Here is a 10,920-nt window from a genome sequence, read left to right as displayed (position 1 = left end):
GGGAAAGAAAGGAAAGAAAGTGGTCAAAAATGCATTGCAGATTATTTGAATGAAAATATACCCAAAGTGCCTGCTTACCTTGATGTCTCACAAAAGGATTATGTGACAGAAAAAAGTCTTTATATAACATCACGGAGGAGACCTTTAAAGCATTTCCATGGCTGTGAAAGAAAAACTCAGAACATTAGAAACGAAAGCATTTCCTTTTCTGCTTTTATGTCTAGGATTAAAAACTCTAACTCGGAGAAATGTCATTTAATTGATTCTGAAGAAAAAGATGAGAACCAAAATGACTCCAGGTCCCTTCAGGATGTGGTCAGCTGCAGCAGTGACATAAGTGACAGTGGAAAAGATTCTAGTGGAAGTTTCTTTAGCAGTAAATCCAGTTCAAACAGCAAGTATTCAGATAATGAAGGATGTGGAAATTACACAAGATGCTGGAGATTCCCATCTCCTCAAAAGTCCTCGTCTGGCAGACATTCCAGCTATTCTGACGCTTCAGTTAGCAGTACAAGTAGCTACATGAGTCCCACATCAAACAATCACAGAAGAAATAATTTGTTTTGTTGTTGTAAAAGAAAAAACAAGACAGATAAAAGGCACAAACACAGAAAGCACAAGTGTATTTTCACTTCAGATGATACAGATGAGGATTATCTTTGTCATAGTAGAAGTCACAGAACTAGAAACTGTATTCAGAGTGGCACAATTAAATATCGAAGATGTTCAAGACATAAACTTTTACAAATCAGAGACAGGTCCAAACACAGCAGATGTAGACATCGGCATTTTGGCAAAGTGCTTAGTAGGAGTAGCTGCCACAAATCCAAAAGTGATTCCACTAGTGATTCAAGAAGCAGTGAAAGATCATCTAGCAGCAGAATATCAAGATGCAGCAGTTCGGGATCCATCTCAAAAGAGACTGACAACTGTGACAACAAAACAAAAGAGGATTCTGAGAGAGGTTCTAACACTGAACCAGGAAAAGCTGAAACTGCACATTCCAACTCCCTGAATGTGAATAGTCAGTCAAAAAACTTTGCCACCTGCTCTTCCAAAAACCTGGCAAAAGACATATGTGGAAAAAGAAAGTCAATGACAGCCAAGTTACTTCTAGAAAGAGTGCAGTCTAAGAAAACCCAGGAACAAATGCATGATCCAGAGAGATTTTCAATCAGTAGTGGGATAGAATTAAAGGATCACTCACAAAGTCACTTTGCTCTTCAGTTTTCATCATCAGTAGATGACATTGCAATGTTACCTTTGCCAGAGAAAGTGCTAAGCAAAGGTAAAAATGACATGAGACATAATGAAATCAGTTTGCTGGAAAACAGTGTGAAGAAAAACAACACTGAAGCATCAGAGATAACAAATGTTACCCTTTCACCTGGAACTGATTATGATCATTGTGTTCTTAAAGACATAATTCAAATTGAAACAGGCTATCAGAGCCCAAGCATAAAAAGGAACACAGCAATAAAGGAACAAACCAGTCTCTTCTTTAGTGAAGTGCAACCCTTTATACAAAGCTGTGATCCAGTACCAAATGATTTCCCTGGTGCTTTTCCCTCTAATAGATATTCTGTTGCTAATTCAACAGAGACCAAAGAAGAACTACATGATGTAAACATGGACTTGAACCGAGCAGAAGGCAGTTCAGACTCTTTTTGTGACAATGCTATGCAGAAGTATGGTGATACACTAAATGACCTAGAAGTGTACAGTAAACCCACCTCCCCTCCTTTAACACAGCAGCCTATCACATTTACACCAGAAGAAGTAGACAAATACAGATTGCTGCAGCTGCAAGCCCAGCAGCACATGCAGAAACAACTTCTGGCAAAACATCTGAAAGTTTTGCCTGCCCCAGGACCAGCTGCCTTCTCTGCAACACCAGCAGTTCCTGCCCTCCCTGTTCAGCAGCAGGCGACTGTCACCACCATCCACCACACGCTGCTGCAGCGCTTTGCTGTCTCGGCATCTGTGCACCCCCACGGCAGCCATCTCTCCCTGGCACCCCTCCACCCCCTCTCTCAGGCACATTTTGCCCCCATATCACTTTCCCCTTTAACACCAACCCTTATTCCCACCCACCCTGCTTTGCTGACAGGACATCCACTGCACTTGGTGTCTGCCACTCCCCTCCACCCTTCCCCACTGACCTTCCCTGCACTGCCTCACGCTGCATATATCCCAGCCTTATTTACACCACACCTGAACACAGCCACACCCTCTGCTATACACCCAAACCACTTAGTTCATCCCTTATTCCAAGGACAAGAGCCCCATCACTATTCTTGTTCTATCCAAACCCAACAGTTACCTACAGCAAAAGAAGTTTTCAGTGTTTCTAGCTACTTAAACTAGCCCAAATGATTTCATCATGGCTCCAACCCCAAATTAAAACAAAATAAAGCATTCATCATTCAATTACTTCTGAGGGGAAATCTACTGTTTTGCTGAGAGCACAACAGCAAAGATCTTAAAGTCTACAATCTGGCTGACAGCATATGAATGTTGATTTTATTCTTGTATCACTGAGGAAAAGCTGCTTTAAAGCCTTTTATGATACTATCACAAGAAGGATGGGTGGCCAGTATCATTCTACAGAATGTTTTAGAAGAATAGCTTGAAGTCTATGACTGTCAGTAGGAAAGGGACCACAGCACCCAGACAAAATGGGATCAATATCAACACTGATGAGGGATCTAAAGTAGCACAATGTAAGGCTGAGCAATCTTGACACACCTCAAAGATTTGATTTTCTGAGTTTGTATATGAAACAGTGCCTGGTTTGGTTAAGGTATTTTGGACTGAGGAAAAAATAAGGTATCAGGGACCAGCAGACCCTGGGGCTGTCTCCTGGCCAAAGTAACCTGGGGAGGCTCAGAGGGAGGGGTGATGAGTGAACACTAGAAGGTGAGGATCACAACAACACCTTGAAGATACTTTGGTGATTTCATCCCTGCATATGTTGCTTGGACAGTGTAAAGGAACTGCAGTCAGGTCACGGGTACATAACAGAGCATTCCCTTAGCATAGGGAGCTCAGTGCTGGCAGAAGCAGGCTGCCTCTTTTCTCTCTGAGCCAAGCATCCAAGAAGGCTCACTGAGAAGCCAAGTTCTTTGGCACTGCCTGGGCATGACTGTGTCACAGGGCATGTCAGGGTGAGCCACACCAGCCCAGAACTGCCAAGCAGCCAGTGCTGGCTTTGAACCTCAGAGGTACTTGGCCAAAAGTTCCCACCAAACAGAGCTCTGATGTGCGGAAGAGTCTTTCCCAAAGAATGTGTCAATATTTTTCATCCCGTTCACAAACAACAGAAACAATTGGCTGGTCCTATAAAATCATGCAGATATTCATAAAGATGCAGAAGTAAAATTCTGGTAAAAAACTGGATCTACAGGTTGAGACTCAGAGAAAAAACTTGTTCAAGTACTCAGCATTTAAAAGTTTATTGAATCTAAACAAATATGTCGAGATTCTCGCATGGCTTCCCAAACTCTCAACAAGTAAATTGAAATTACAAATCAACAGGGTTTGAATGCATGTATCCAAACTTCAAAGTAATGTGTGGCTGAAATTGTTTGTAATAACTGTGTATCTGGAAATAGGTGAAGGCTACAGCATCTCTTTGAATGCCATAGTTTGACATTTTTTATAATGTTTCCAACTGAACACAGGATATCTAGCATGAAATTAGTTCATAATCATGGTCAGACTGCAAGCATGCTTCCCCAATAAAATTGGACCATGAAGTATCCAACACACAGTACCTGTTTGTTTGGATTAAAAACATTTAAAATAATTTCAATTCATTTGCAATAAGTGCACAAATAAGTATCTTTCAGAATCAATATAAAACACATTGAAAAACTTTGGGGAGTATTTTAATCCATTATATTCAGCTACCTGAAGAAGCTGAAAACTCTAATTGCAAATAAATTGTGTCTTTAAAATACAACAGAACCAATTTTCTTAGTTTTAATCAAAATGCATTGATCTATTGCAAAAAAAAAAAATAGAATTATTTTAATGTCTGTCTTTCTGGAGCTTCTACAGCATAAACTGGTAATATGCCAGACTTTTCAAGTTACTTTACAAGTTGTGACTGGTAGTTTTGTATTTCCAAGTAGCTTTAAATATTTGATGGTTTAGCTATTGAAAAAAAAAAAACAGAAAAAGAAATTATGGAGACTATGCAGAAGCAAAATATTTTGGTGTTGAAAAAGGTTGGTGGCACCAGCACCCTCAAACATATTTTGGTTTGATTCCCAACTTATTTTTTAGTCTCATTAACAAAATGGATTCATGCCATTTTGGTGTTACTTATCTGTATGTAAGTAACATATAAATTATATTTATTTTTCTCATTTAAATTGTAGAGTAATTCTTTAATTGAAATTATTGCTTCAGAATTAAGGAAGTAAAAAACTTTATTTGGGAAGAATGTAGAATTAATTGTTTCCAGAGTTTAACAATTCTTTCTTTCAATTTTGGCTGAAAATTTTCCCAAAATAAGGCCTGAATTTACATATATATTTTCTGTACTTCTAATACTTTATTTTCTGAAAATCAAACATATTTCACTTACTCTGACTTAACACCTCTGAAAATTATAACTTGCTTGGATGGAGGTCACTCACTCAGTGGACCACTTGGACACATTAGTCATAACTCTGTAGAAACATTCTGAATTGGACATCTAAAGTAGCAGGTCAAGCTGTGTCCCAGGAGGGGCTGACTGGGCTGTGTGGCCATCACCAGCAGTCCAGGGATAGTTACAGCATAAGAGGTGCATTTCCAGCCCCACAATCTCTTAAATTTGTTGGTCCAGTTTCATCTCTGTTGAAGTAAATCCAGCTGTTCTCATTGTGTATAAGAGTTCATTTGTACCCTAGATAGATAAAGCCAAAAGAAAAATATGGAACTGAAGGAATAATGGGCCAATCTCATCTTTAATGTGTGTACACATATTTTGTATTCCCAATTCTATCAGAAAATGTTAATACTATAGAAATTTCTGTGGCAAGAAACCTGACCAAATCAAACTAACCATATCCTACTACATAGATCATTTTTGGAAAATAGATGTATTTGTTTCCCTTAATGTATGCACCATACAATGGGACTCTAGAATAAATGAAATCATAGGATTCCCATGCATCATTGTACATACCAACATGGTAGGGCAAATAAATTGACAATGAAGATTAATTTTAATTTTTGGAACAATGGGAATTAGAATTTTGAGATGTATTAATGGAGAGAAAAAGAGAGATTAGGAACAGAAAGAGCACAACAGAAAAACAGTAGTGACTGATTACCAAACACAGGCAATGTCCAATACCATTCTTAGTGCACAGAAGGGATTTTCTTGGAGAAATGTAATAAAACTATTGGCACAGCTGAAATTATATATTTTCTCTAATTGCTGCCATATTTTTTTCATCAGTAATGTACTTTAAATATGTATCATTAAAATTATTAAAAGCATTATTGAGCCTGATGTATGGAGCCGTGCTACAATTTTGATTTTATTTAAAGATATTTTTAAAAGAGTTATAGTATCCTTATGGCAGTGATATATACACACCAAGTTAATAATCTATTTTAGCTTTATTGTATATTCTTGATACATAATCTAAGGAAAGAGGTAACCCACACCTTAAAATTCCAATAAAAAAGTTTCCTGAGTCACACCATGATAAACTTTTTTGTTGTTGTTTGGGACTTTTTTTTTAATCTGATGCATTTCTGGAATACATTCAACATGTATATTTGTTGTGCAGATTTGCATAAAATGCCATTTGATCAGATTGATTTTAAAAGTGTCAAGTTTATATTTAAAACTGGATAATACTCTGGCTAGTATAATATGTAAACTAGTAATTTTGTTTTGTATTCTCTGTATAAAGTGTTTTATATTATACAGTAGCTAAGTGAATTGCACTATTGTACATGCAATGGGACTTTTGTTTTTAGCTTATTCAAGGAATCCCTGGGAATGTAGTTTAATGCAATAATATTTTTTTTCAATAAAAAGGCTTACTGGTATAAAGAGTGTCAGTCATGTATTTTTAATGTAAAGCATACCAAAAGGCAGCAACCTAATAAAATGCAGAATGATGCAAACATATTCTGTATTTTAATCTCCAGAACTGAAACACATTTAATTCATTACTGTGGTTATGATCCTGAAATTTCAGAGAATGTTTCCTAAAGATTTTAGTATGTGTTACAAAAGTGGGTTGTTTAAATGGAACTGAAAATAAATATTCCTTACAAAAATTATTATATCTATGTGTTTTTTCCAAGGACTTTTAATGAATAAGTATCCTCCTGAGTATCTTTATGCACTGATCAGTTTATTTATAATTAGACATACAACTCATCTGTCAGGTTCCCCAAATAATTGAATAGCAGATCCTTTGGTAAAGAATCTAACAGTAGGATCTACAAATGTGTCATTTATTCACTCTTCAGTCATTCTTTAAATCTTCAAACAGTTATAATAAGTATCACTTTATCCCATGTTTTCCCTATTACCTTGTATTTTTCCATTTTTTTTATTGCATCCTTTTCCATCTAATTTTCATTTTACTTGTTTTCTGACACAAGGCTTTTGGTTATGCAGGTACTCAGCTTCAGTGCTCCCAGAACTGCTGTTCTATTTACAAGGCTACTTGTACCCCTCAGTGGATAGTTTCATAAGTGTCCCATCTCCAGGTGAGCACAAAGACTGAAGGAAGGTAAAAAACAGTGTCTGCATGTCTGTAGAAGATGAAACTCTATTTTTTGAGGTGAGATGTGACAGAGGTTATATTCTGTCCAGCCTATCTCCATAGCTGGAAATACCTTGACCAATCTCTGGGACCAAACTAATCTACCATGCAATAACATGTCATGACTCAGGCATTCTATAAAGTCTTGAAACCAATGTAAACCCACGGAGACAAAATTGACACAGTGTATCTAATTCCATTCAATTGTGGTTTTCCTTCTAGTTATTTTATAATAAAAACAAAATTCATAATTAGACATATAAAGAGTGTGTGTGTCTGAAGGAAATCCCCTGCAAATTAATATCTATGACATTACTCTTAAATCAAATAGGCTTCCAGTTGAGATCAGATCCCAGCTGTTTATTGCTGAGCAAATCTTGGTACAAGGAGGGGAAAAACAAAAACAGAAATAAAACCAAATCACCCACCTTGCTTTGACTGAGATATAATATGTGAATAAATGAAGTTGTCCACACCTTACTATTCCTGATAAAGCTAACTATAATGCCAGCAAAATCTTTCCTACACTCTGGTGGGAAGTGTATTATCTTATTGTGCAAACTAAATGTCTTAATATGTATTTTATACAGAAATATAAAGAATCACCATGAATGCAGCTCATTACCTTTATCTTTCTAGACAGCAGGCACAATGTGTGTGGGAATAACAGGAATCTGCAAGTCAGAGAACTGCGCTGCTGCCATGCTGAGTTTGGGGCATACTGTTGTGATGTGCTTGAATATTTCTCTGCCCCAGGGCTAAGGGGAATTAACTCATTCATATTTCAGGTTATGAAAATACTCTCATTCAGGACCACCAGGATGAGCTGTAAGTCCACACATGGCTTGTCTACAGAACATGTGGTAATGTTAACATAATTTTTATTATTCTTCAATGAAGACATTATTTTCTTTAACAGAAAACACAGAAGATGCCAAACTTCCAATTACAGAAATTATAGTCAGAAATAAATCTACAGTTACATTAATGGGCATTTACTTTAAACATGTACAGCTTAATGGAGACCAATCTGTTTTGTGAATGTGTTTAAAAGCACTCTTGGCTGAGATGTCAAGCACTAGATACACAACTGTCTTAAAAGAAGATGCAGCCCAAACTCATTTTTTATGACCTAGCTATGAAACCCTCAAAATAAAGATAAGATTGAAAAGCTTGTTAGACTTCCATCAAAGGTATAAGCAGTTCTGCTGCCTCTACTTAAGTGCCCATCTGAAACTTATATTACACAAAAAATCAATATTTCATTCTTATGAACCAATAAAATTTTTAGACCAAATAAATTTGTCATTTGCAAATCAATAAATTAAATGTATTTATCAATTTTATTTATAAAACTGTTTTGTATACTCCAAGCTGTGTATGAGTAAAATCAGCACCCTCAGTAAATAAGTCATCGAGAATTGATTGAGATAATTAGTTTCAGACAGCCATAAACCAACCATTTCTATGCAAAGAATATGTTCTATACAAAAATGGTTGAATTATAATTTGCTTTCATCTTTTTTGCAAGTCATTTATGGGCTGTTTTCTGCTAGTCCCAGTGGAAAACCCTACCAAATTTATTAGAAACAGTTATGTGTGTGTGTCTTGGGGACTTGGGTGTGTTATCTGAAGGTTGTATGGTTACCTCTAATACAAACTTGTACCCCTTACAGCTGAGAGGTGGAGCTGTGCAAACCTCAGGAATCTCAGCAAAGCCAGGTGAAGGTCTTGCACTTTGGCTGAGGTAATTCCAAGCACAAGGACAGGCTGGGTGGAGAATGGATCTAGAGCACCTGTGGGGAGGAGGACTCAGGGGTGCTGGTAGGTGAGAGCCTGGACATGAACCAGCAGTGTGCACTGCAGCCCAGGAAGCCAAACGTGTCCTGAGCTGCATCCAAAGCAGCCTGGGCAGCAGGGCAGGGGAAGGACTCTGCCCCTCTGCTCTGCTCTGCCCTAGTGAAAGAGACTCCACCTGGAACATGGCACCCAGCTCTGGGGTTCACAGCAGAAGAACATGGACCTGTTCCAAAAGGCATAGAAATTTGCATGTAAATCAAAGGTGTACAAACAGGTAATATCATTAATCAATTGCCACATATTTTCACAGGTGAAATACAGGACAGTTCTTGAAACAAGAGAGTTTTTTCTTCTGTCCCTCATGCTGAGAAAGTATAAGATGTTGAGCAAATGCTTGTCTTTCAGCTGTACAAAGCTAAAATGTTATGAATTGGAAATCCTATCTGCATCAGGAAAAGTCAAAACACTAGAAATGCTTGCTTCCTGCTTGCACCGGGATTTCTCTGACAGTATTCTTGAGACTGCACTCCATTTCTAGTGAGTTTGCTTTCTCCAGAGAGGTGGAGCAGCTGCTACATATTTGAAGGTGGAGATGCAGACTCTGTACTGCTTAGATGTTTTCCCTGTTAATTTGGGTTCCAAATAAAGACATGTAGATCCAGGGTTAGATAACCAAATTTGATCCAGCGATAGATAACCAAGGTAACACTACATGTTTAGTTGCTAGTTGTCCACTGAGACAAGTTCCCATTTCTCATAAGACTGGATTCTTCCTGTCTTATCCTCTGCATGTAACCAATGCCTGTAAGTACCTAGGAGAGTTTTCAGGATTGTTTCTCTCACTCTCTCTCCCTGAGACACTTGGGAAACTGACTGTGGAGAAAAAACACTGACAATAATATGAGGTGATTCTTTTTAGTTTACTAGTAATTTCTTGAAAAATCTCTGTGACTTAAAGCACTTAAAGTTTTTATTAATATCATCTGTAATTACAGTACTGGTATCTACTGCTGACATAAGTTTAATCCCTAGCAATGAGCTTTCCCACCATGAGTCCCCCCTCTATTAGCTCTGCTCTGCAACCACATCTTTTCAAATTCTGCATTCCCTGATTTTATTTTTCTTAAATGATGTGTTAGATAAACTGTTGCTGTATGATTTTTATTGGAAATTAAATGGGTCAGGGTGACATTTAATAATGACTCTTATTATGGATTATGATCAGAGCTTATGAGTTCAAAATAACTTTGTCTTTCATTTCAATGCTTCCAGCCTTCACTAACTGCTCACAGGAGAGATCCTGAGATGCTCACGGCCACTGAGGGTGCTGAAATGGGACAAGAGAGGGAAGGAAATGAGCACGAGGGCTGCCTGCAATTAATAAAGACAAAACAGTGCAGTCTGATGAGTAATGTCAGATTTGTGACATCTGGAGAAAAGGGTATGTTAATTCCCAAGAATGCAGAGAACCCCAGGGAAAGGTCACACTCATGATAGATAAAGCTGAAGAGACTTGCAAGCACAGACAAGACCTCAAACTAGGACTAGTGCCATTCCACTTCTGATTCCCAGAAGTACTCCAAGGCTCTCCTCTCACTACCGGCCTCCTCCTATCCACTGTCATAAAACTCCCTCCAATCACACTACTCTACATACCCTCACCCTCATTAAACCCTACACTCCTAACTATCCTGGCTATCCTCTCAGAAGCCCTGGGAGGATGAATCAGAGAAGAAGATGTAATTACTGAAGTCAATAAAATTAAGACAAACATTTCTGGTAGCTTTTTTTTACTCATAGTAGGCTGTAACTTTTGCAAAAATATTTTTTTCCATGTCTGCTCCAGTCAAGTCCTAGGACAAACAGCATTGGATAAAGATGAAAAATTATAAATAACTATAAGCATTCCATAATGTACACTAAGAATAGTTTAGCTACTAGTGTTTCTTCAGTTCTTTTTTCAGAGATCACTCATCTGCATTTGGAAGCAGAGAAAGATATAGACTTTTGCTAACTATCTATTTTCAAAGTGCCACAGAAAGATTTAGCCATATAATTCCCATTATAGGCAATACATTTGAAAGACTTTGTGACCTTTAGGTTAGAATACATGGGTTCATGTGGAACCTCATTTTTTCCTAAAAGTTTTTCAGGAAATTTGCTTTAGGAATTCACAGTAGATACAGGTACGACCAGCAGGATCAGACAGATTCAAACTGAGAAACTTCCTTGGCAGCTTAGAAAACTGAAAGCACTGCAAGAAAATTATAGCACAGTCCTATCTGTCAACACTTGTTTGAAAAGTTTTAACTTTCTCTCGGAATTTCTTTGGTCA

The 10,920-nt window shown here is 37.6% G+C and overlaps 1 protein-coding gene across 1 annotated transcript in view; it reads left to right on the top strand.

Annotated features, from left to right (window-relative positions):
* ZNF804B (zinc finger protein 804B) overlaps window positions 1-2,660 on the top strand; it is a 28,737-nt gene extending 26,077 nt beyond the window's left edge. Inside the window, 1 exon segment of the mRNA XM_005418640.2 lies at window positions 1-2,660. This exon segment is cut by the window's left edge and continues 11 nt beyond it. Within this exon segment, the coding sequence (XP_005418697.1) occupies window positions 1-2,367 (2,367 nt within the window). The 3' untranslated portion in view covers window positions 2,368-2,660.
* The last annotated feature ends 8,260 nt before the right edge of the window (window positions 2,661-10,920 follow it).

The sequence above is a fragment of the Geospiza fortis genome, unplaced genomic scaffold, assembly GCF_000277835.1.
Source record: "Geospiza fortis unplaced genomic scaffold, GeoFor_1.0 scaffold138, whole genome shotgun sequence".
Lineage (NCBI taxonomy): Eukaryota > Metazoa > Chordata > Aves > Passeriformes > Thraupidae > Geospiza > Geospiza fortis.
The sequence above is the reverse complement of the archived record's forward strand: the minus strand, read 5'-3'. Positions and strand labels throughout refer to the sequence as shown.